This window comes from Lithobates pipiens, unplaced genomic scaffold (genome assembly GCF_037356315.1).
Source record: "Lithobates pipiens isolate NorthernLeopardFrog02 unplaced genomic scaffold, aLitPip1_a1.2 Scaffold_1, whole genome shotgun sequence".
In the NCBI taxonomy this organism is placed as follows: Eukaryota; Metazoa; Chordata; class Amphibia; order Anura; family Ranidae; genus Lithobates; species Lithobates pipiens.
In genome coordinates, this window is record NW_027507685.1 from 65,577,412 (window position 1) to 65,604,187 (window position 26,776).

The 26,776-nt window shown below is 41.8% G+C and overlaps 1 protein-coding gene across 2 annotated transcripts in view; it reads right to left on the minus strand.

The window, feature by feature from the left end:
* Window positions 1-207: 207 nt before the first annotated feature.
* The window catches only part of LOC143927306 (endothelin receptor type B-like), a 51,050-nt gene continuing 24,481 nt past the window's right edge, over window positions 208-26,776 (minus strand). For both annotated transcript variants that reach the window (XM_077451350.1, XM_077451433.1), the window contains 6 exons: window positions 21,833-21,945; window positions 18,651-18,855; window positions 15,139-15,288; window positions 13,935-14,068; window positions 5,495-5,603; window positions 208-2,832 (listed from right to left, as the gene is read on the minus strand). In XM_077451350.1, coding sequence (XP_077307476.1) covers window positions 2,683-2,832; window positions 5,495-5,603; window positions 13,935-14,068; window positions 15,139-15,288; window positions 18,651-18,855; window positions 21,833-21,945 — 861 coding nt within the window. In that variant the 3' untranslated portion in view covers window positions 208-2,682. The remainder of the gene's footprint in view (window positions 2,833-5,494; window positions 5,604-13,934; window positions 14,069-15,138; window positions 15,289-18,650; window positions 18,856-21,832; window positions 21,946-26,776) is intronic.

Genomic DNA, 26,776 nt, shown 5'->3' on the forward strand with positions numbered 1-26,776 from the left:
TGCCTGGAGTTTGCATATTCTCCCTGTGCCTGCGTGGGTTTCCTCCAGGTACTCGGGTTTCCTCCCACACTCCAAAGACATTGGCTTCTGTCCAAAATTGGCCCTAGTATATGAATGGAGACCTTGGATTGTGGGCTCCTTGAGGGTAGGGACCGATGTGAGTGTGCAATGTACAGGGATAGCGACAATTGTAGACACTTATTCAGGTTGAACTGGATGGACTTGTGTCTTTATTGAGCCTTACTAACTATGTAAACAAGGCATTTCCCCGTTCTGGCTTGTGTCATGACAGACATCACTGCTCCCTGTCTTTGGGAGCAGTGATAGCTGTCATGTGACTTGAAGCCCATCCCCCCACAGTTAGAATCACTTCCTAGAACACACTTAACCCCTTCATCATCCCCTAGTGGTTAACCCCTTCACTGCCAGTGTAATTTAAGCATTTTTATAGCATTGATTTCTGTATAAATGACAAAGGTCCCAAAATAGTGTCAAACGTGTCTGATGTGTCTGCCATAATGTCACAGTCCTGATAAAAATCACAGATCTCCGCCATTACTAAAAAAAAAAAAAATTGTAAAATAAAAATGCCATAAAACTATCCCCTATTTTGTAGGTGCTATAACTTTTGCGCAAACCAATCAATATACACGTATTGCGATTTTTGTTTTACCAAAAATATGTGGAAGAATACGTATCGGCCTAAACTGAGGAAAAAATCTTTTTTTATATATGTTTTTTGGGGGATATTTATTATAGCAAAAAGTAAAAAATAATGTGTTTTTTTCAAAATTGTCACTCTTTTTTTGTTGATAGCGCAAAAAATAAAAACCCCAGTGGTGATAAAATCACATCAAAAGAAAGCTCTATTTCTCAGAAAAAAAAGGACATCAATTTTGTTTTGGTGCAACGTCGCACGTCCACGCAATTGTCAGTTAAATCGCCGCAGTGCTGAATCGCAAAAAGTGCTCCGGTCAGGAAGGGGGTAAAATCTTCCGGGGCTGAAGTGGTTAAGGAGCGATCATCAATGGTCAACATCCATATTTCACTAATCCCAGGTTTTAATATAATCACTGGCAGTAATCGTTCTTATGTCTTTGATTCAACTTGCTGCCGTTGTACTGCGGTACATTTCAGCATATGTTAGGGTGGGTTATACTAAGATTGTCTAATAGTGACATTACACAACTGCTCTTTGCAAATGAATCCACAGAAAGCAAATTCTAACTTTTTGATTCCTTAAGTTTGCTAATATAAGACACATCTTTTTTCTGATTAAAGGAGAGCCCCAGGAAGTACCACTGAAAAAGGTGGAAAATGCTAACTGATTCCAGACTCTCCCATTATCTGAATAGAACTTGTCTATGGAGTCTACAGAACCAACATTGTGGTAACTAATCCCATTGGAGCACAATGCACAGTGACTGCTTGTACTGTGGTGCTCTCTTGGAACGTTTTTAAAAGACCCATTTCAGAAAGGATGGCAAGGAGGTAATTGTAATTAATGTATTTGACTTGTATCTCTTAATCCTTTGTAATGACACTTCCTGGAGTTCCCCTTTAAACACGTTAAATATCTGTATTACATGCATACAGAATGGCATTCAGAAATTCTGTTGCATTTCAGTATAAAATGAACTATGGTACATGAAGAATAGGAATGGCAGTGTTAGCTTATAAACAATCTTCTTGTCCCGGGAATGCCTGAAAATGGATTTAAAAGGTTTGTGCAGGCAAAATATAAAACACTTAAAGAAAAGTTCTATGACCTAATATTATGACGAGAGGTGTGCTTGTGTTTTCACTTTATAATCTCCAAGCTCATGTCCTACTCAGGGATATAATATAACAGAGTAAGAATAGAAATAAATTGAAGGTGTCAAGAAGTCAGTACAGTCTATGCAGAAAAGGATGAGACTGGATTCATACATGTGCAGCTGCGGTTTGCAGTCCGGAGTCCGGTGCGTTTCTGCTCACCGGTTCAGGTGCAAATGTTTGCCTGAATTCGCAACCCAAAAACGCACAGGGCCCTTTTCAAAACCAGACCACGACCACCCCAGACATGTGCGAGCCGGCTCTATTGAGCGAATTGGATGCGATTAAAAACACATTACATTCGCATATATGTGAATCCAGCCTGAACCCAGAATACATGCAACCTGCTTATTCTGATTTTGTCTCCCTTGAAGTGCACTGCAGCAAAATGCTGTGAAATACAACCAGTAAAAATGATTTTCTGTTTCCACCAGAGATCTCACCTTTCTTAATACTGGCACTTGTTGTTAGATAAACGTGCTAGTAAAAAACAAAAGTGCATTCAACCTGTCACAGCCCTTTTTAAAAATACACAAGAATATAAATATTACACACATATAACCTCAGTTGTAGGCCCTGAAAATTACATTTTAGTAAAAATAAAACTCCCAGGAAGTTTGGTGGATTTTCTGTCTTATGTGACCCTTAAAAAAGTTCTTGGTCAGGTGCTATTCCAGGTTTCCACCTTGAAAATAGATTAAATGCCTACAGTACAGCATAAAGTGGGCACTATATATATACAGCCCACAAGGCATTCATGTCATCTCAGCCATCATATATACATCATATATATACACGGAGTCATGATCAGGTAGGGAAATGTGGTTTCTGGTCCATTGTGGGGGTGCTGTTTGCATTATCTTAATTTCAGGAAGAGCTGTATTTGTTTGTCAGACGAGAACTGCTGCGATCCAAGACTAAGTCATGGCCATTAGCTTTCCACTTCCCGCCAGAACCCTTTTCATCCATAGGAGTGATAGTGAGGTTGGGCCTATGGCACCAGCAGCAGAGGCAAGACTGAACAAAAATAAAATAAAAAATGCATAAATATATTGAATCAAGCCAGAAGAAATCAACAAAAATTTGAAAACTATCTTGAAGATCTTTAAAGTAGTTGTAAACCCTCACATATACTAAGTGAACTGAACATTCTCAGATGATACACAGAAATAAACAAATCCTCCTACATAGATGGAACTATATATCTGCAGTTTTCTCTTCCCTACACCCCTTTAAAACGGCAGATCATGTTAAAAAACTTTCTTCATCTGTCAGATGGGGGTAGAGAGGCTGCAGTTACAGTGTGTGAGAGCTGATTGGAGGAAAGGCACCCCCCCCTCCACACAGCAGAAGAACTGTGTTCTGAATAGGCAAGCTCCGTTCTGAGCTCTCTCCCCCACCCGACACAAATTCATCTCATGTGTCAGGGAAACGTTTCATAAGTGACTCATGCTGTTAACAGAGAAATGAAGCACCAGAGAGAAACAACACTTAGGCCGCGTACACACGCGGGGACTGTTCGCCCAACTTTGTCCGCCAAACAGTTTCAGCGGACAGTCTGCTCAAAATTAGCATGGACGGACTTGCCCACACATGACGAACGAACAGTCCGCTGAAACCGTGCGCGATGACGTGAACGGCACGTACGACGGGACGAAAAATACGACGTCCTATACACTGCAATGCAAACTTCGGCGTGTAAATCCTTTCTGAGCATGCGCGGAACTTAGTTTGACGAACAAGCCTACACACGAGGGGACTGTTCGCTGAAACAGAGTTTCAGCGGACAGTTTTTCGGAATTTCCGAAAAACTTTGTTCAGCAGACTGTCCTCTGAAACTGTCCGCTGAAAGCCCACACACGAGCGGACTGTCCGCCGAAACACTGTTCAGCGGACAAAGTTGAGCGAACAGTCCCAGCGTGTGTACGCGGCCTTAGAGCTTTGGAGAGAGATAGGTAAAAACTGCAGATATATGTGCTTTGCTCAAATTCCATGACTGAGGTTTACAACCACTTTAAAAAAATCTCAATAACCATCTCAAGCCATCCAAACACCTCCTTTTAAATACTGATTAATGAACCTAGCACATGTGACTGAGGATATTCTAGCGCTACAATATTTGTTCAGGCACCTTCAAACCAGCACAATGGATGAATTGCTTTATGTGTTTCTCCGGAAAAGATATGACTTCTCAGGTTCCATTAACATATTTGGAACTAATATTTCTATCTAGGAACTAAAGTAGTTTACTGTATAACTCAAGTCATAAAAGTGCACATTTTAATCTGGAATTATTTATTTGAATAAATATTCTAGAATAATGTTGCTGGTGCAAAGCATTTTTAATTGGGAGCTGCTTATATGAACAAATGTACATTTATAACGTTTACATATGACACAAAAAAAAGAAAAGCTAAGGGAAGAGGGGATGGAAGACGTTAATATAAACTAATTAGGGGTAACTAAGATTTGGGTGCTTCTTCTGCCCTGTCCCAACCTGCTTCAGAGCACTCTTGCTTAAAGGATAAATGCACTTTCAGACAAGTTGACTTTCCCTTATTGGCCCCTCACCGACTTATAATAACCCCTCCCATCCCAGAGGTTTACTTAACTCCATCCCACAGCTGTTTTATTACAGTTAGGTGTACCTTATGTGTTTTTTATATACATTTAATCTAAAAACCTGAATTTGTCTTCTAATCTCCTGCACAGTGGGATGTAGACTGGGAAGGGGAAGGGTAATCTGAGCTTTATGCAATGCAAAATACACTGCAAAGCACTGTCAGTCTACCCCTGGGAGCTTACAAATGGGGAAAAAAAATCACAGAGTTAAGGTGGTTGTAAAGTCAAAGAAAGATAACTGCCAGCCCCTCTGTTCTACTAAGCTATACTACACAGTGTACTTGTTAGTATACAATTATGCCTCTAAATACGTTATTTCTGATCTTTTCTGGTCGGCCATGTGACCTTCGGCTACTTTTCTTTCCCCGATCTAAGGGCTACAGCGGGAGGGGCTAAGACCCCCCTCTGACGTTAGGCGGGAAGTCATATGAGCGCTGTGCTTTCTGCTCAGCCCCTCCCGCTGTAGTCTTTAGATCGGGGGAGAAGAGCGGCTGGAGGTCATGTGGCTGACCGGAAAAGACCAGAAAGAAGTTATTTAGAGGCAACATTTTATACAAACATGTACACAGTGTAGTATAGCTTAGTAGAAGAGAGGGGCTGGCAATAATCATTCTTTGACTTTACTGCCAACTACTAACAGCAACAGGAGTGGAGAGGTGGGAAAGAGATTGCTCACAGCCTCACACGCAGGAGCTGACAGGCAGGGAGGGAGTGGAAGAGAAGAGAGCACCAGGCTGACAGAGGCACGTAAGCTGACAACGGTCTCATGATCAGCAGCCATACTGTGGTGAGCACACTAAGGGGAACACAGGAACAGGCAGGATCAACCAGGTTTTCTACAGTATAGAAAGGGACAGATTAGACAGCGTATGCACTGTGCTGTAAAAACCTGCTATAAAGGGAACAGGATCTATTTTTTTTAGGCTTACAATCTTTTAAAGGCTTTATCTGTGTTGTGCTGCTCCTTAATTTTCTAAATAGAAGGCTGGTTTGGGGACAGCGAAGGGACCATGCCATGTTGCTTACTGCAATAAATAAAAACAAGCATGATGCTTACCTGGAAACAGTTTTTGAATTTCCTGCTGACAAAGTAGAGTGCCACTGGATTTATACAGGAATTCAGTGAAGCCATATTTATCCCGATGTAATTCATGACTAAGAAAAAACTAAAGAAAGAACAAACATGTAAATAGATATAGAGACCGACCAGCCTTCTTGTTTAACGTGTATTTTCAGATAAAACTTTTTCTTAGTTTTGGATAGAATAATGAAGGGTTAGATTTTAGAGAACAAACTCTCCAACAGCAACACTGAAATCATTTTGAATCTATAAAGTAAAACCTGAAAACTGGTTAGTTGCTATTGGCAACAACTGTAGCTTTGTGTTAATTTTCTTTCTCCAGTTTTAATATCTCCATGTTTAATGCCAGCAGGGAATATTTAATATTCACAGGGTGAGAATTTCACTGAGAATTTTCTTCTAGGTCTGCCATGTTTTGGTACTGTCCTAAGGAAGGTTAATATTGTCAGCTCTGTCTATGTCTATAAAATATCTCAAAGAGTATCTCCTATAAAAATGAAAAACACGAGTGTGGATAGCCATATAAAAAACTGTTCTTCATACAGAACTATCTTTATGATTGCACCGCAATACCAGATTACACCAACAGATATCACTATAGATTAGTGATTCTCAAGCAGGGTTCCATAGAACCCCAAGGTTCCTCCAGAGGTTGCTAGGGGTTCCTTCAGCATTGGACAATTTCTGCCTCTCGATAAGTTCCCACTGACACCATTGATCTTTTCAGCTATCTGTAAGGAGGTAATTCTTCCCAATGACCACAAGTGTAAGGACCATTCTTCCCACTGACCATCACACCAATGTATCAGGAGTTATAGACTTCTAATTTTTAGCAGGGGTTCCCCGAGACCAGAGAACGATTTCAAGGGTTTCTCCGAGTTGAAAGGGTTGAGAAAGGCTGCTATAGATGAAAGCTTTAGAGCAGGGGTTGTTAACCTGTTGTCCATGGATGGGTTTTAGGGGGTCTGTGAGGATCAGATAAAAATGAACACATTCTCTATACAGCCCTCTCCTTTGCCCCAATTAATGGTTTTCCAATTAAAGAAAATGCACCTTCCACTGCCCCATTAAGCATCTCTTGACTTGGCTCATGTTTACCATTTCAATTTGCATCGTCATTGTCTGCACAACCACCATTTTGGGCCACTCCATTACTTTTTGCATGAAAAGGAGTTAGTTTTCTGTTTACTGCTCAAACATTGTGTATGTCATATATGTATGAGGCACTCAGAGTTTAATAAAATAATGTACACATGTTCATTGTGTGCAAAGTTGTGTTTATATGAATATATCTGGGGAAGGGGTCCATAGCGCTCATCACAGATTCCTAAGGCCGCGTACACACGGGCGGATTGTCTGCCCAACTAAGTTCGTCAGACAATCCGACAGACAGTCCGTTCAAAATTTGCATGAACGGACTTGACCACACACGATGAGCAGACAGTCCGCTGAAAGCGAGCGCGATGACGTGTACAGCACGTACGACGGGACTAGAAAAACGACGTCCTATACACTGCAATGCAACCTTCGGCCGTGTAAATCCTTTCTGAGCATGCGCCATACTTAGTCCATCCAACTTGCCTACACACGAGCGGACTGTCCGCTGAAACCAAGTTTGGACGGACAAAACCAAGTTTGAACGGACTGTCTTACGGAAATTCCGTAAGACTTTGTTCGTCAGATTGTCCGCTGAAAAAGTCCGCTGAAGCCCACACACGAGCGGATTGTCCGCTGAAACACTGTTCAGCGGACTAAGTTTGGCAGACAATCCGCCCGTGTGTACGCAGCCTAAAGGGGTCTGTGACTCAAAAAAGGTCAGAAACCACTGCTTTAGAGGCATTTTGGGTCTTCAGTAAATCAAAACATGCAAATATTTTATTTCCTAGAAGCCTCCATAAATCCCACATGTCTGATGACTGCATTCCTTTGTAGATTTTCATAATAACTTTGGTCCTAATTTAGTAAATTCACTTAGGCCATACTTAGTGATAATCTACATAGTTTCTAGAATGCAACAAAATTGCTAGAACGCTAATTGTACCCACTTGTCCTCGGTTTTTATTTAATTATACAATTAGTGAGTCTGCTGACTCTACAGTATATCTTTGTACAAAAAAAAGTGGTATTTGTATTTCTTTGAAATTCTATATTAGTTTTTGTAGCAAAGGAATGCAGATATGTTTTCAGAAGAGTTTGGGACATTATTATTGGTAATAATTTTCAAGAGCGTGTAAACACTTCTGTTCAGGGGTCAAGTCCTGGGAAAAAAAGTGTGGGAACTCCCACCCAAGATCCATTCCCCCACCAAAAAAAAAAAAAAAAAGGTACGCTCATATGCATATATACTGCACAGAAAATACAGTACAAAATTTATTGTAAAGTGCCAGTTTACAAAAACAAAATAACGTGTCAAACAAAACAATCAACACAATGGGTGATGATCTTTCCCTCGCAGGGAATTTCTACCACAAATACACCCTGTTCCAAATTCTGTTACACAGCCCATTAGAAAATATCCCACAAACAGGAATAAGTATTGGCAGAGTATTGAAGAGTATTGGCAGGGTATTGCAGAGTATTGGCAGGGTATGTATTGAAGAGTATTGGCAGAGTATTGCAGAGCATCGGCAGGGTATGTATTGGCAGGGTATTGCAGAGTATTGATAGGGTATTGCAGAGTATTGGCAGGGTATTGCAGAGTATTGATAGGGTATGTATTGTAGAGTATTGATAGGGTATTGCAGAGTATTGGCAGGGTATTGCAGAGTATTGATAGGGTATGTATTGCAGAGTATTGGCAGGGTATTGCAGAGTATTGATAGGGTATGTATTGCAGAGTATTGGCAGGGTATTGCAGAGTATTGATAGGGTATGTATTGGCAGGGTATTGCAGAGTATTGGCGGGGTATGTATTGCAGAGTATTGCAGAGTATTGGCAGGATATTGAAGAGTATTGGAAGAATATTGAAGAGCATTGATAGGGTATTGCAGGGTGTGTATTGGCAGAGTATTGGCAGAGTATTGGCAGAGTATTGGCAGGGTATTGCAGAGTATTGGCAGGGTATGTATTGCAGAGTATTGGCAGAGTATTGCAGAGTATTGACAGGGTATTGCAGAGTATTGGCAGGGTATTTATTGGCAGAGTATTGGCAGGGTATTGCAGAGTATTGGCAGAGTATTGCAGAGTATTGGCACAGTATTGCAGAGTATTGATAGGGTATTGCAGAGTATTGGCAGGGTGTTGCAGAGTATTGGCAGGGTATGTATTGCAGAGTATTGGCAGGATATTGAAGAGTATTGGCAGGATATTGAAGAGTATTGATAGGGTATTGCAGGGTGTGTATTGGCAGAGTATTGGCAGGGTATTGCAGAGTATTGGCACAGTATTGCAGAGTATTGATGGGGTATTGCAGAGTATTGGCAGGGTATTGCAGAGTATTGGCAGGGTATTGAAGAGTATTGGCAGGGTATTGAAGAGTATTGGCAGGGTATTGAAGAGTATTGGCAGAGTATTGAAGAGTATTGGCAGGGTATTGAAGAGTATTGGCAGAGTATTGGCAGGGTATTGCAGAGTATTGGCACAGTATTGCAGAGTATTGATGGGGTATTGCAGAGTATTGGCAGGGTATTGGCAGAGTATTGAAGAGTATTGAAGAGTATTGGCAGAGTATTGAAGAGTATTGGCAGAGTATTGGCAGAGTATTGGCGAGTATTGGCAGAGTATTGAAGAGTATTGGCAGAGTATTGGCAGAGTATTGAAGAGTATTGGCAGGGTATTGCAGAGTATTGGCAGGGTATGTATTGGCAGAGTATTGGCAGAGTATTGCGGAGTATTGACAGGGTATTGCAGAGTATTGGCAGGGTATTTATTGGCAGAGTATTGGCAGGGTATTGCAGAGTATTGGCAGGGTGTTGCAGAGTATTGGCAGGGTGTTGCAGAGTATTGGCAGGGTATGTATTGCAGAGTATTGGCAGAGTATTGACAGGGTATTGCAGAGTATTGGCAGGGTATTTATTGGCAGAGTATTGGCAGGGTATTGCAGAGTATTGATAGGGTATTGCAGGGTGTATATTGGCAGAGTATTGGCAGGGTATTGCAGAGTATTGGCAGGGTATGTATTGCAGAGTATTGGCAGAGTATTGGCAGAGTATTGGCAGAGTATTGGCAGAGTATTGACAGAGTATTGACAGGGTATTGCAGAGTATTGGCAGGGTATTTATTGGCAGAGTATTGGCAGGGTATTGCAGAGTATTGATAGGGTATTGCAGGGTGTGTATTGGCAGAGTATTGGCAGGATATTGCAGAGTATTGGCACAGTATTGCAGAGTATTGATGGGGTATTGCAGAGTATTGGCAGGGTATTGCAGAGTATTGGCAGGGTATTGCAGAGTATTGGCAGAGTATTGGCAGAGTATTGAAGAGTATTGACAGGGTATTGCAGAGTATTGGCAGGGTATTTATTGGCAGAGTATTGGCAGGGTATTGCAGAGTATTGCAGAGTATTGGCACAGTATTGCAGAGTATTGATAGGGTATTGCAGAGTATTGGCAGGGTGTTGCAGAGTATTGGCAGGGTATGTATTGCAGAGTATTGGCAGGATATTGAAGAGTATTGGCAGAGTATTGAAGAGTATTGGCAGGGTATTGCAGAGTATTGGCAGGGTATGTATTGGCAGGGTATTGCAGAGTATTGGCAGGGTATTGCAGAGTATTGCAGAGTATTGATAGGGTACTGCAGAGTATTGGCAGGGTATTGCAGAGTATTGGCAGGGTATGTATTGCAGAGTATTGGCGGGGTATTGCAGAGTATTGGCGGGGTATTGCAGAGTATTGATAGGGTAGTGCAGAGTATTGATAGGGTATTGCAGAGTATTGGCAGGGTATTGCAGAGTATTGATACTGATAGGGTATTGCAGAGTATTGATAGGGTATTGCAGAGTATTGGCAGGGTATTGCAGAGTATTGATAGGGTATTGGAGAGTATTGGCAGGGTATTGCAGAGTATTGGCAGGGTATTGCAGAGTATTGATAGGGTACTGCAGAGTATTGGCAGGGTATGTATTGCAGAGTATTGACGGGTATTGCAGAGTATTGGCGGGTATTGCAGAGTATTGCAGAGTATTGGCGGGGTATTGCAGAGTATTGGCGGGGAATTGCAGAGTATTGATAGGGTATTGCAGAGTATTGATAGGGTATTGCAGAGTATTGGCAGGGTATTGCAGAGTATTGATAGGGTACTGCAGAGTATTGGCAGGGTATGTATTGCAGAGTATTGACGGGTATTGCAGAGTATTGACGGGTATTGCAGAGTATTGGCGGGTATTGCAGAGTATTGGCGGGGTATTGCAGAGTATTGGCGGGGTATTGCAGAGTATTGGCGGGGTATTGCAGAGTATTGATAGGGTAGTGCAGAGTATTGATAGGGTACTGCAGAGTATTGGCAGGGTATTGCAGAGTATTGGCGGGGTATTGCAGAGTATTGATGAGTATTGGCAGGGTATTGCAGAGTATTGATGAGTATTGACAGGGTATTGCAGAGTATGGATGAGTATTGGCAATTTGGCAGGGTATTGCAGAATGCAACTTACTTACACATGACACTACTAGTGACTGACCTCCTGGTATTCTCTTCTTCCCTTCTGTTCTGGGGGGAGAAGAAATAAACTCAAAGTGCACTGCAGCGGCTGTTTCCCCAGGAGGCACTGGGTAGAGGGGAGCGGGAGGACAGTCCGGCGCGCAGCGTGTGTCACACTGACGGGCTCGTGCCAGTGCGTGCCCACGCCGAAGTCATGTGACCGGTTGCTAGATGCGGAGCGGCCTCTGCCTAGCAACCAGTCACTCGGCGGCTGAGGAGCGGCGCGGACTACGCGCTGCATAGCCTCAGCCGGCCCTGCTCAGACAGCTAATGGGAACGGCGTTCCCGCTGTGGAAATAGTACGGGAACGCCGTTCCCATGCGTTCCCGCAGCACTCGAGCCCTGCTTCTGTTCCATGATGGCTGCTGTTCTCATTCCAGCATACAGGTTTTGGCTGTGATGTATCCTCCTTGTCCACCTGCAAGGTGATTGATGTGGCCAGTCTCTGTGTGGAGACAAAACCTGATCTAAGCCAGCCAAGCCTGCAGTCTCATGCTTGTGATAGCATTGTAACATGTGCTCCAAGCTCCCTGTTTGTCTCCCTGCCTGCTAGTTTGGATTCCATTGTTTATGACTTCGGAATTGGAACTCAGACTATTTTCTGAACTCTGCCTGCCTTTTGACTATGGATTTGACCGTGACTATTCCAAACCTTGCCTGCTGTGTACCTGGACTGTCATTAAACCACTGTGCCTGTCTGCCAACCACAAGTACCTGCCCCGACATGGTAGCCAGGCACTATAGCACTGTGCTACTGAGTACTGGTAGGCCTGCTTTCCTTATGCAATCGATGAAGAACACAGAAGCCAGCTATAGTTTCTGACCATCTACACTAGGGGTAAACGTAACAATAATGATTTTAAGGTGAACATGTACAGTACTTTACTGGGCAGCAAGTAAAAAGTTAACTTTTTTCTAGAGACCCTTAATGTAAAAAGTCATATTACCCTGCTCAAGAAGTTGTTCATTTTTCTGTCAATGGGGAGTAAAACCTTTGCTCTTTTGGAGAGCTATGGATGTCTTTGCTTCTAGGTCTTATGGATAATGTGCCCCCTGCTGGATTCTGTGGATCCACATAGAAGCCTGCAGAAGCGACCACATCACCAACCTCATCTTTATTTATCACCCAAACCCTCCTTTCTGCTCCTCCCAAGGATTTCTCCAGAGCCTGTCTGTTCCTCTGGAGCTCCCTACCCCAATCTGTCTGCCAATCCCTGAAAACTCATCTCCTCTGAGAAGTCTATGCTACTTCCACCTAAACACTGTCCTTTTACTTTATTCATCAGGTCATCGCTCTCAGTTATTACTTTTTATATTACTTACCCTCTCCTTTACATTGTAAGCTCCCATGAGACGGGACATCCTAACCTTCTTGTATTGAATTGTATTGTAACTGTACTGTCTCCCTTCACTTTGTAAAGCACTGCACAAACTGTTGGCATTAACCTCCCTGGCGGTATGATTCATTCTGGTTTTAGGTGCTGAAAGTGGTACAATTATTTTGCATGGAAATTTGGCGTTTTATATTGTAGTCCTGTAATTCTTAGGAATAACTCTCTTAAATCTGTTAAAACCAGAGTCTAGCAGACATCCCGGGTATGATAAAGTTTATAATATAATAAATAATAATAAAAATTATTTAATAATGTAATCAAATACAAAAACACTGAAATTTGCTCATTTGCAGAATTGTCGCTGTCATTAGATTTAGTGTTTGATGACGAATTTCCCCAGAAATCGCTATCGCTCAGTTCTGCAAGTGATTATAATTTATTATCGCTGTTTTCTAGTTGGTCTAAAATCACTTTTGACATAAAGGGACACTTTTCGGTTGCTATGGGCAATCTCCAAATTCCAGGCAGAAAGAACAGTATTTATAATATAAAAGTGCGTGCAGGGCACTGCACAGACCACTAGGGACAAAGGGGGTGTGTAATTTTTTTATACAGTACTGTAATCTGTAAGATTACAGTACTTTGTGTGTTTTGTGTGGTTTAACTTTTTTTAATTTAGCGCCGATCTCCACTCCCGTGCGCCGTAACATCGCAGGGAACGGAGCTCAGCGGCATTCGGGCACTGTGTGAATCGAGCGGAGGATAGCTCGATCACACAGCGCGGAGGACATCGCTGGATCCAGGGGACAAGGTAAGTAACCTCTCCCTGTATCCAGCGATGCGATACCGAGTCTGGCTCGGGGTTACCGCTTATGATAGTAAAATCCCAACCCGAGCCAGACTCGGGATTACCGACAGGGAGGTTAAATAAATCCTGTTGTGTTGACACTCACACCCTCTGATTTTTTGTTTTGGAGTCACTGAGGACAGGAAGTAAGATGAAATCTCCCCAAATGGGGGCATGAAAACTTGATTGCGATTCTTACCTGCACTATCAAAAACTTAAAGTGGTTGTAAAGGCATTAAGATAAAAAACCTTCTATGTGCAGGGAGCTGTGGCTTGGCTCAGGTGCACCCATAGCTAGCTTCTTTCTGTAGGGGCACTCAGCAGGAGGGAGGGACAAGTAGTGCCGAAGAGGGGCCATGAGCACAGAAGTGGAGGATCGGCCTATTCTATGCAAAACCACTACACAGAGCGGGTAAGTATAACATATTTGTAACACTTTAAATAAAACAAAGCTTTTTAAAGCCAAGCCAAAGATTCAAAGCCTTTATTTTCATAATGTGGTAGTGGATTCACTTTGTTTTGCTGGTCACTGGGCAGCTATCCCAGCATCCTCCCCTTATTCTACATACAGAAGATGCATCAAACCAGCTGGAATCTCACCTGAGAAGTTCACATCTGTGTGGATCTGTTCCATCATATACAGTTTTTTTCAGTATACTGCTCACATGGAGAGGAAGCCAGCAGAGTGCGAAGATCACCACCAAGCAAAATACTGTCTTCGCCACTTCCCTTCTCTGAAATAAGACATCAGAATTCTTTAACGTGGAATTTCCCAAAGGACATGCATAAGGCTCTATGATATACTTATTTCAAAGAAACATGAAAAAAGGCTACATTAAGGGTTTTAAAAATGGTGGCTATCTAGTGACAAGAGGCCAACTTATGGAATGTGGATATGTTGTATGGCAGCAATGAGTTATGTTTAGGCTAGAAAAGGAAGCCTAGGCAAAAAATTTACAGTTACATCTGTTATTAATGAATCCACTTATATTTACTTATATATACTTGTCTGGGTTTCTTAATGTTTTATCGCTTTTAAAAGACTGCAAATACAGCAAAATACTGGTTGACCTTCTAGAAAACTACAGTGTTCCTAATTTCCTGTATGAACTGACAACACACTGCCAAATCTCAAATAGTGTTGTCAGCTCGACTTATTCCACCTCTCCTGGACCACAGAACCCCATTATGTAATGGAGATAAGGAGAAGGAGAAGTGTTCTGTAATTCAGAAGGGGAAAACTGGACAGGGCTGACAACACTGCTTGGGATTTAAAGTGGTACTTTAGTCACTTCAGGCTTGCCCCTTTTGCAGGCATAGCTATGTGAAACATTAAAAGTAAGTACTTATACCGTTTAAAAGATACACTGTTTCACCCTGCTTTGCACATGCTCAGTTGCTCTCTATTTTTAGGCACTGTTCCAGATTTGTAGAGGCCAAACTGCTGACATCCCAAAGATTAACTGCTGTTCAGGGGCCCTGGGCTTCAGGAAAATTGTGGCCTCCAGCAAGAAGAAACAGGAGCAATGCTGGAGGCAATTTACAGCACACACTAATTTTTCGGAAGCATAATTATTGATGTGGAATGTATGCTTCTTGCTAAAGAACATTATTTTTCAGCAGGTTGTTATGGATTGTTAAGTTCCACTTAAAGTGCTGTAAATTAATAAAATAGCTATCCGCTCAAACATCAAGTAAGGAGAACTCAGTGTTCTTCTATACCTGCAACATTTTAAAAGGGATTAGACATTAGGAAACAGAAACAATCTACTGATAAGGAGAATTGTATAAAGATAACACCTACCTGTTTCATGTGATCATTGAGTGCTATTCTCATGCCATTCTTCATGCTTAGCATCTCACAGGACATTAATGTATAAAAGATTCCAGTGCAGGCCAAAGGAAGGCAGAAGTAAAAACCAAAAAGCCACCATACCTTCACTTCTTGATAAAACTGGAATATAAGCAATAATGGCAATAATTATTTATTTGTATAACTGATAAATATAACTTCTAGTTTTACAAAACTTCTGTTTCTTTATGTTTTTTGTTTTATGTTTCTGAGTTATTTTGTTTACCAGGCCTCACATTTAACACCTAATGTAGACCTTACACAAGCCTGAGTAATGCAAACTGATCATATAATATACAAATATATGATCAACAAATATACAATCAAGGGTACCTTGAGATATATATATATATATATTTATTTATATATATATATATATATATTTATATATTTATTTATATTTATATATATATATATATATATATATATATATATATATATATATATATATATATATATAGTGTCGTGGCCCTATGACTGAGAGAGATGTGGATCACATAAATATGCGACAAATCATACAACATAAATAGACCTGAAGTGGGCCTTGGTGGTCTAGTCTGTATGCCAAGAAAAGGGGGCATATCCAAAGTAATGGGTGGTTTATAAAGAAGGATATGCTGAGAAGTGCCCTGAAAAAGGGAAGGGCGGGGGGGTATTGCACACTGAGCATGGGCAAGTGAGCTGCTTGAAAACCCTCCAGGCTCCTCCCATAAATTCAGGCCAACATACTGGCCTTCTTATTTATGGTCATGGTCCTATGACCGAGAGAGATGTGGATCAGGTCGGTATGCCAAGAAAAGGGGGCAAAAGTCTTAGATAGGGGAATAACTCTTAATTGATTATTGTGTGTATTGGGCCAGCTTGGTAAAGGCTTATGCCATTTATTCCTGAGAATTTTGGATGTCTGCGGCAAAACAAGCGGACTTCCATCGGCCTGGTTTCTTGATTACATGATCTGGTACTCCATGTTGGGAGGCAGCTGAGGCTGCTCTAATACGGAAGGAATGTACAGAGAACTGACTGGGGTTTAAGCCCAAGTTGCTTAGGAGGATCCTGACATGCTTGATAAACTGGCTACCACTCAGGGGGCTGGTTAGAAAGGGTAACCAGATTGGGACAATAGTCAGTCGAGCACCATCAGTCGAGCACCGTCACTGAGCACCAGGAGTTATTAGTCTGAAGCAGGTTGATGTCGACCCAGGGCTGGTTTGTTGCATTTTTTGCAGACTGTTTTCTACGAAAGGGATGCAGGATAGGAAGCATAACAAATCGTAAGATTGTACATGATACAAAAAGGTTCGAATACTACCTGCGATCTTTTTTTTTAAACAAAACATTTTGGTACTCCATGGTGGGGATGCTGGAGTAAATAAGTAGTTATGCACAAAATTTTATTGTATAATCTAGTTGAAGAATTATGTCAATAGGTATTGTAAAATTAGAAGTAGTGGGAATTAATTGCTATTGCCCCTTAAATGTAATGCAATGCAAATAATGAAAGATCTGATAACAAATGGCTATTTTAGTTTCAATATTTTTATTTGTTTATAGAGAAAAAAGTTAATTAACAAAAGATTTTTTTTTTCAGACATGAGTAATAAGCGTGGGAACAGCATACTTACAAACTGTTAATAGCTACACACTGAGACACTTGCCATCTCAATCCGGAGGTTGCCTAATGAGATGACCAGAGCTCTCTTTTTGCTCTTTAGGAGTGGGGATGAGTTAAATTGATCATTAGACGGAGGCAGTGGAGTTGTTGATTTTGCAAGGAATTTTTACCCACAGCTTAGTAAATGAGGTGAAACTTCATATTGCAAAGTGTATCTAAACACGTGAAAGGAAAATAGCAAAAAATAAATACATTTTTGGCTTGCACATATTTTTGTGATGGAAGTCACTGGAGCTTTACCTAATTCACTAAGCTCTGGGGAAATTCCCTTGCAAAATTAACAGTCTATTTTGCTTAAGCAAACAAACTACAGTGTGTCGGAGTAGGTGGTGCATTGGTTGTAATGTATTATTTAGGGTATTTAGTGTCAGGGTTGTTTCCTGCCTCTAGTTTCTTATAAAGGCTGGTATGTAAAGGGAAAATGATAGATTTGTTATAGTGGGGAGTTTTACTAAAACTGGTGTTTACAGAATCTTGTGCAGCTGTGCATAGCAACCAATCAGCTTTCAGGTTTTACCATCAGAGTTTAACCGCTTGCCGACCAGCCACCGACCAGGTAGGCATGGCTGCACAAATCGCCATAGGTGTATGTCGGCCGCTTTAAGAGCAATAGCAGGCGCGTGCTCAAAGCCAGGGCCGATGTGCATGGCCGATGGCCACGATGTCCGTCGGCCACCAGCAATCGCTCCACAGAGAGCCAGAACAGGGATCTGTCAATGTAAACAAACAGACCCCTGTTCTGACATGGGAGGAGAGAGAGATCTGCAGTTCCTAGTGATCAGGAACAGCGATCTCTCTCCTCCCAGTCAGTCCACTTCTCCCGCAGTTAGAAAAACCTCCCTTGGGAACACTTAACTCCTCAATCGCCCCCTAGTGTTAACCCTTCCCTGCCAGTGGCATTTATACAGTAATCAGTGGGTATTTTTAGCTCTGGTCGTTGTATGAATCTCACTGGTCCCAAAAAAAGTGTCTGATCTGTCTGTCACAATGTCGCAGTTCCGCTAAAAATCGCTGATCACTGCAATTACTAGTAAAATAAAAATGCAATAAATATATTCCCTATTTTGTAGACGCTATAACTTTTATGCAAACCAATCAATGTACACTTATTGCAATTTTCTTTACCAAAATAATGTAGAAGAATACATATTGACCTAAACTGATGAAGAAAAAAAAAAAATTTGGGATATTTATTATAGCAAAACGTAACAAGTATTGTCTTTTTCCCAAAATTGTTGGTCTTTATTTGTTTATAGTCCAAAAAATAAAAACTGCAGAGTTGATCAAACACCACCAAAAGAAAGGTCTATTTGTGAGAAAAAAAAGGACATACATTTTGTTTGTGTACAACGTCGCAATTATCAGTTAAAGCGACGCAGTGCCGTATCGCAAAAAATGGCCTGGAGCTGAAGTGGTTAATTGAACTGAAAAGCTGAATCAAATCGCTGGTTGGTTACTATGCCAGCAGCACCAGATTCTGTGTGTATCAGTTTTAGTAAACCCCCCCACATTGTGTACATTCCATGTTAGATGAATAGGAACAGTGGAAAATATGGGACAGAAGTAGAAAGGAAGTAGAAAAAAGGGAGGTAAGCAGATTTCAAGTTGGTTAAAAGGCTTTTTTTTCCAGTTGTGAGTGGGCATATCTTACACAGTGTTGCCAAAGGTATGAGAACTGGAAAGAGGACACAATAAAATCTGACACAATAAGGAGCAGAAAATCTAGATTAGAGGTACAATAATGGCAATGATCTTTCATAGCTGTACCTGAAATATTATCCACAATACTTACTGTCAAAAAAGGAGATGCTTGCTCTAGTGGCATCATGCAGACCCGCATAATTTGTCCCTTAAATTCCAGTTCGACCAAGTCAAAGGCAATGGCTTCTGGGACAGCTAATAGGATGGCCACAGCCCAGATTAAAGTGAGTTCTATGGCCTTCCAAACTGGAATTCCAATGCCCTGTATTCGGTTCCAAGAAGCCACAGCACGATACCTGTAAAAAGGTTAGATACTATTGATTAATATTCATCTGCTTTTATTTCACAGTGATCATGAAAATATTTTTTTTAATATTAAAGCCTATTTTAATCACTATATATATATATATATATATATATATATATATATATATATATATATATATATATATATATATATATATATATATATATATGCAATTATAAAGAAAAAAGAAAACAAGATAGCTATATGTCTGATTTGGATTGCCATAGATTCTGGCCCTTTTCCCAAACCAAGGGGAAAAATTTGAAAAAAGGAAGAGACCACCAACCCATTATAAATCCTAACAGCTTCTGCCACATCCCAAAAAGAATCTATGAATACAAATAAGGACTGCCCCAGGGATTTTGTGGGCAAAAGAAAAAATAATACGATTCTAGCGGAGTACTACTTTAAACAGATTATATAAAAAAAAAATGAAAAAAGTTTATTGAAATATTAAATAGTATAGAAAAAATTCAATGATAATTACATACATATCTAGAACAATAAAACGTTAAAATAAAACACATGATACAATAGCTACCAAGATGTTGAAGTACACTTATCTATCTGACATAAAGTCAGAAATGATAGTCATAGCACAACCCAACCCAACATGTTTTCACAAACCAAAATCACCTAAAACACCTAAACCTAAAACATATACGGTAAATAGCGGTGCTGTACAGTGAAAACGTGATCTCAGACTCACCTAATACATAAATAAAACATCATAAACAAATATAACATACTCTCAAAACAATAAAAAGTAGACTGAAATCACACCCAGTAAAAATGAAGTGAATAAAAGCTGAAATAAATGTCCAGATAATAGCAAAAATCATAAGATTGTTGTAAACTGATGATCTGTGAGATTCAGTAGATGTATCTTTAGATTATCTCCACACCACACCATGTGAGACTGTGCAACCACTTCCCCATTCGGTTTAAACTCACCAAATTAATTTGCCTCACATTCTCATGTTTGTCAAAATAGCAATGTAACCCTCAGGGTTAAGGACATCAGCAACGATCTCCAGCCGTTAGAAGTGAGTCACAAATCATTTTTAATACTGCATGGCTGATCAGAAGTACACTTGTGCGTGCTTCCTCTAAACTACAGGATTTGCAGAAAGAAAAAAGCCGGCTCAGTTACTCCACTTTGTTACCTCCATACTCCTCAGCTCGTGCCTCACTCCCCAACTAAGGCAGACATGCCTCCCAGTTGCTATAGAAAATATACTTAGCCTAGACAAAGAAAACAAATGTAACCACCACATCTAAAGATTGGTAAATATCACTTTTTTGTCTTGAGTTTAGTAAAATACTTAGACCCCTTTGAGGCATTTTAGTGCTAAAAACAGCGCCTGAAAAGCACCTCTCAAGCCACCCCAGTGTGAAAGCCCGAGTGCTTTTACACCAGGGCAGTGTGCTTGCATGATGGGAAAAAAGTCCTGCAAGCAGAATCTTTTGGGGTGGTGCGAAAGCGGTGCATACTGTACATTGCTCCCAAAATGCCCTGCCCATTGAAATGAATGGGCAGCGCTGCCAAAGTGCCTGCAAAGCGCATTGGCAGTGCTGCAACACGGGCGCTATTAACCCTTTTTTTGGCTGCTAGCGGGGGTTAACAGTGCCCTGCTAGAGGCCGAAAAGCACCGCTATAACAGCGGTAAAGCACTACTAAAACGAGCGGCGCTTGACCGCTAATGCCGCACCGCACCAGTGTGAAAGGGGTCTTAAAGTGGAAGTCCATGCTAAAACTAAAATCTCTAATTTTAAAGCAGAGGTTCACACAAAAATTGAACCTCCACTTTTCGGAACCCTCCCCCCCCTCCAGTGTCTCATTTGGCACCTTTCAGGGGGGAGGGGGGTGCAGATACCTCTAAGACAGGTATTTCCACCCACTTCTGGGTATAGACTCCCATGGGAGTCTACACCTCTTCCTGTCCCCCTGCGTTGTCTGCTGGGACACACACGGGTCCCAGAGACAGCAGGAACTATTCGGATTGCGCAGTGCGACTACCGCATGTGCAGTAGGGAACCGGAAGTGAAGCTGCAAGGCTTAATTTCCTGATTCCCTTACCGAAGATGGTGGGGGCAGCATCCGAGGACCGAAGGACGGTTCGGCCTCAGGTGCCGACATCGCGGGTGCCCTGGACAGGTAAGTGTCCATGTTTTAAAAGTCAGCAGCTGCAGTATTTGTAGCTGCTGACTTTAAAAAAAATTTTTTTTGAGGGACTTCCGCTTTAAAGACACCCACAATCTAACACTAACCTATCTAGCCCTGTAAAGAAAAAATTTGTATACATACCTTTTCTGAGGCTGATCCCAATCGATCTCCAGCAGCAGAAGCTTTTCAGAGGACACAGCCTACAAGGGCTGTCAAATGAATAGGAAGTGACATCACCCATAGATTTACTATGGGGCTTCCGTTGTCGGCTGTGTCCTCTGCATCCGCCTCCACAGCGAAGCCACGGTCGACAACTCAGCGTGGGATCGGGTCGGATCAGCTTCAGAAAAGGTATGTATACTCATTTTTTCTTTACATAGTTAGATAGGTTAGTGTTAGTTTGCGGGTGTCTATAGATTCAGGGATTTAAGTTTTAGCATGGACTTCCACTTTAATTTTCTAAGGCGGCAACTGTACAGTATCTATGGAGGAGTAGTAATGTCACCCCAGGAAAAGAAGTGTGTGGGCTACAAAAAAAACTTACCTGCCCCTCATCTCCATAACATAGAGGGAGGTGTTCTGTAGTTCACAAATATAACTGATAAGAGTGCAACACAGGCAGAGTGCACAAGAAGTTTCTAGATCTCTTGAAGGACAGGTGTTTTTTTTGCACTTATCAAACAGATATAACATAATGCTTTCAATGGTTTATTTAGCAGACCAAAGCGCAGCAAATAAAATAAGTTATTATCTCCATCTTACTCTGTGAATATTGGAATAAAAAAGCTTGAAATGTTACCTGTCTATGCTCAGGGCACATAAACTCAGGACTGTGACACCCACCGAGGCCTTCTGGATAAATGGAACCAGCTTGCACACGTGAACTCCAAATGGCCAGTTTTCAGCTAGAAGCTGCAATCATATAGACATTATTTCAGACAGGTAAGTGATTCTGTAATTTCAATTCTGATTGTCAAGAATGTTTGACAATTTACAAATACATAATGATAAATGTTAAATTTTACAGGAAGCAAGTTTTTGTTCTAAGGTCATTTTGGTTTTGGGCAGGTGCTGTTTGATTAATTCATTGGCATCATAACTCTTGGGTAAGTGACAACATTGGAAGTTTCCATTGCAATGCTTTCTTTGACCATTACACATAAACATGTAGGAGAACTCTCTTTCTTATTCCTCCACAAAGTGAAACGAATTAGCAGTAAAAGCAAGACCCCTTTTTATGTACATGCAAAGTAGGTGGAGCTGAGAACACAGACATCTCATTTGAGTCTGATGCCCTGTACACACGACCGGTTTTCCGCTCAAGCTGTCTTGTATACACATGGTCACACCAAAGTCCGACAAGAACATGATGACGTATAACACGACGGGACTAGAAAACGGAATTTCAATAGCCAGTAGCCAATAGCTTCGATCTCATACTTGCTTCAGAGCTTGCGTAATTTTTGGTACGTCGGAACAGCATACAGACGAGCGGTTTTCCCGATAGGTATTGGTTCAGTTAGAAAAATATAGAACATGTTCTCTTTTGAGACCTGTCAGAATTTTTGACGTAAAAAGTCTGATGGGGCATACACACAGTCGAAATATACGATGAAAAGCTCCCTTCTGACTTTTTCTGTCTGAAATTCCGTGTGTGTACGGGGTATTAGTTGCATACATGGCACCAGTAGGAAGTGTAGAACATCATCAACTACCCAAAACCAGAGCAATATTTATGATATCTATGCCAAAAATGTCTAATAGAGAAAGTTGCATTTATTTTTTAGCTCCACTCCAGTTGTGTTGTTAAAATGACGTTCCATCCAAAAGAAAAATGTCATTAATGTGCATGAAATAATACAAAGAAAAACATTTGGAGAATTTTTTTTTTTACTTACCTTTTTATGCCTGTTGCTATGTGGTCCTTGAAATCTTCCTTCTTCATCACCTAGGCACCTTACGTCACTTCCTTCAGTGCGTTCGCTACTGCTCCTGGGAGATGTGTTTCATCATTTCCCAGGAGGCAGTGGACAGCGCCGCCGCCCACTGTTATGGCAACCTGTATAGTTTACAGCGCTGCATCACTGCACATGTGCAAAAACGGGGCGGTGCATGCTGGTCGCTCAGCTGCACCATATCCCGAAACTAAATGCTTGCGGGCTTCACATGCCCACAAGCAAAATGACAACCGCCAGCAATCAATTATATACGTTTATTTTGGCTAATAAATGTGACATCGGGGGGGGTGAATTCTTCCAAAAACGTGAGTATTAAATAGCAATGTCATTAACTAATTTAAAGTTTTTTTTTTTAAATTAGTAAATGTAGTTGGAACTCCACTTTAAGTTTAGAGTACTCCCCAAGCCATTGTTCACGTCAAACCGGGAATTTTGAGTTTATATAATAAAAGAACAAATTTCAAGGAGTGGAAACTGCATTTATTTTTCAACATACTCCCCTGCTACATTTATACACATATCCCAGCATTTAACTATTGCCTGGCAAGCGTTGGCATAGAAAGATTTGTCAGTATGCCTGAACCATCCAGGGACAGCCTAGATTAGTCTCCTGTGCTATTTCACGACAGACTACAGTATGTGTCGATTATCCAGGATCAGGAGTTACACGCACTGAATGTTCACAGGAATAACTGCAGTGAGCTGGGGACCACCACGGCCGGGATCATCACTGATGTCTTACTGCATCTGAACACCTCATCACCATTCTGTGCTTGAAGTGTTCTGTAGATATCTGTGGGTTTTACCCCGTCGTTCATAAGAAACTTCATCACCACATGCTGTTCCATGCATGCACTAACACTGTTGTCTGCCATCTTGATTAACGGTCTCTGGACTGGCCTGCAACATGTGTGCCTCCTATCAGTAGTAGGACACACTTGCCATTTACTACTATGTGTAGTACGCTAACATCCCTTTTTATACCTGTAAAATTAAAAGTCCTGGTTTGACGTGAACCCCCCTCATATATAAGCTTCATGGATTATAGTAAGATTTTATGCAAACCATTACATCTTATAGAAATAGGCAAGTGCACTTGTTCTAATTTTCCAAAACAAGCAATATGTGAGAATATGTATTCTCTGTTACACGTTCAGTCCCATATACACTACAGCTCATTAGGGGACGAACAGCACTTTTATTCACCCAATCCATCTGCTGTGCCAGCAGAGGCCGCTCCACTATGCTTTGGTGATGGACTGTTCTATGGTGCCCTTAGATCCCACGAAGGGCCTTGCATTGGTCCTGATGATGTCAGGACCTTAAGTTGGGTATACACACTGAGGTTTTATTTTTTTCGTTCAAGTGGGTTGAATGAAAAAAAGACCTCACAGGTTGCTGCATCCACACAAGCGATGTAGGTGTAGGGATCTCCCCCAATGTTCTATTGTTCTCTAAAAGTGGGGATTTCCGCCCCTCCCCCAGTCAGAATACACTGATTAGCCAATGGCTGCAGTGGCTGATCGAATGTTGGTCTTCCAGCAGGACTGTTTGATTGAAGCCTGCCTAACGATTGGCTTCTGAGAGGGGTATAAACAACGCTGTATCTTGGCCTAGGCCAACAAGGCCTAGGGCGGCCCTTTGCAGGGGGGTAGTACAAAAAGTGTCTTCGCCGACTTGTGCTACCTTTTTAGTGCAGGGCCACTCTTATGGGATGAACTGGGCCGGGAGGTAAATTAGTTTGGCATCCCAATAATGTGACCACACTCCTGCTGGTATGATAATACTGGCAGGGCCACCATTGGTGGAGGACAGCCCATACATATGTACGGGGCGGACCCCAACCAATGATTTGTTGTGTGGACGGTCAAGTTTTGACTGTCCTATCAGCGCAGCGGACCTCTCACCTGAGTTCTCATCTACAGAGAGACAGATGCCATGACAGGAGGCTGAAACTGTCTGGAGGAGAAAGTCAGCTGACAGACACGGGCCAGTAGAGTGAAGGGGAGGCACTCTCCACTGTGTGAGGAGATCCCATGTCTGGAAAGGTGCAGCAGAGACACGTGGAGGGAGCCAGGCAGGCTGTAAGTAGCGAGGCTGAAAGGAAAACCACACCAGTTGAGTGGAAATCGTAGGGCAACTACCTAGCTTCCATGGGGCTTTTAATCTGGGTAGTAGAGATGGCACAGATGCAAGGGAGACTAAGATGGTCAGCTACACTCAGGAGGTAGGTAGTAATATAGGTATATAGGTATATGTAGTAGGTATATATACTGTATATACTAGAAACCCCTGAGGGCAACAAGCTTGCAATGATGCATATGGCAGTTAAATATTAGGAAATCTTCTTATTTATTTGCCTTTGGCAGAGGAGTTGCTATACAGTATATTATAGTGACTTAACATAGAAATCAGTTACTGGTAATCTATATAGGAGGTAGATGTTGATGTTTATGCAGTAGCTGACTAGATTATATAGCATGGGGTACACAGGCCCTAGGGTAGAAGGAAAGCTACACTTTTTTTGGGTGAAACTTGCATGGCACTTACCTAGCTGCCAAAGGGCTTTTAATCTAGGGATGGTACAGACACAAGGCACACTGACATGGTCACCTATACCTGGCAGGTAGGCTTAGTCTGTATGGTGCATAGAGCAGAGGAGTGCTCAGTTACTGTGTCTTCAGTGAGGCTTACGCGCTGCTCCGTTTCAGACACTCGGGAGTGGAGTTTATTAATGTCCTGTCTCATGAGACCCATCTCAAGCTGCACCGCCTCAATCTTAGTGGTGAGTGTGGCTTGACAAGTGGCTATTGCCGACATTATGTCCGCCACAAAGCCCGGTGGGAGAAAGTTGCCCTCCAGTGGATCCATCTGCGATGCCATGTTGCTCTTCCACATGTTGCGAGGCTCCACGCGGGCTGCAAGAGACGAGATCTGTACCTCCTCGATCGGCGGGAATATGAGCTGCTTTCCTCTACCAGGGGTTCCCTTGGAGGAGCGACGTCTCATCTGGATAGAATCCACACGTGGCCAGGTAGAATAGCGCCCAGGAGAAGGATAATAGTAGGGTCAGCCAGCAGAGCTCCGGAATATGTAGCAGCTCAGGTAGACATCTTGGACACGTCCCCTGGCAGGTAGGTAGTAGGACTCTCCTGCAATCCTTTGCTTGTGTAAGTTTACATATTAAGGAATCTTAACTTTATTTCTGTTGATTGCTAAAGAGAAGAAAAAAAACTGATGGATTTATTTGTTCCTGCCCCCAGTCCTGCCTTTGCTCAATGCCTGGACCACATACCTTCATAATTGTGCTATATGTTTTCATCTGCACCACTGGCATGGTTATATCCTCTTAGTCCTCACCATAAATTTAGCAGAAATTTGTGCTTAAAGTAGAACTAAAGGCAACACTTTTTTTTTTCATTTTGGATAGAGTAAGGGAGGGTTATAGCCCCTGTCAGCGTATTTTTTGCCATCCCTGTCCCATTACAGAGTTTAACATTCATTTCCTGCCCCATAGCCAGCCAACAGGAAGTGAGAAGAAATATCTGAAAATTAAGGGAATCCATTGCCCCCCCTCCCCCCCAGGCCCTCAGAGCTAGTGTCTCCACTGGAAAATTTCTGAACAAAAAGGGGTGTGGCCTTGACAGGAAGGGGGGTCATATTTAAATTAGGGGGTGCATGAGTTTAGTCATGCCTAGGGCAGCAGAAAACCTAAATACACCACTGGGTATAGGCAGATTTAACTTTGTCCAGTTCTTGTTGAACGAGCCAAAATTTAATACATG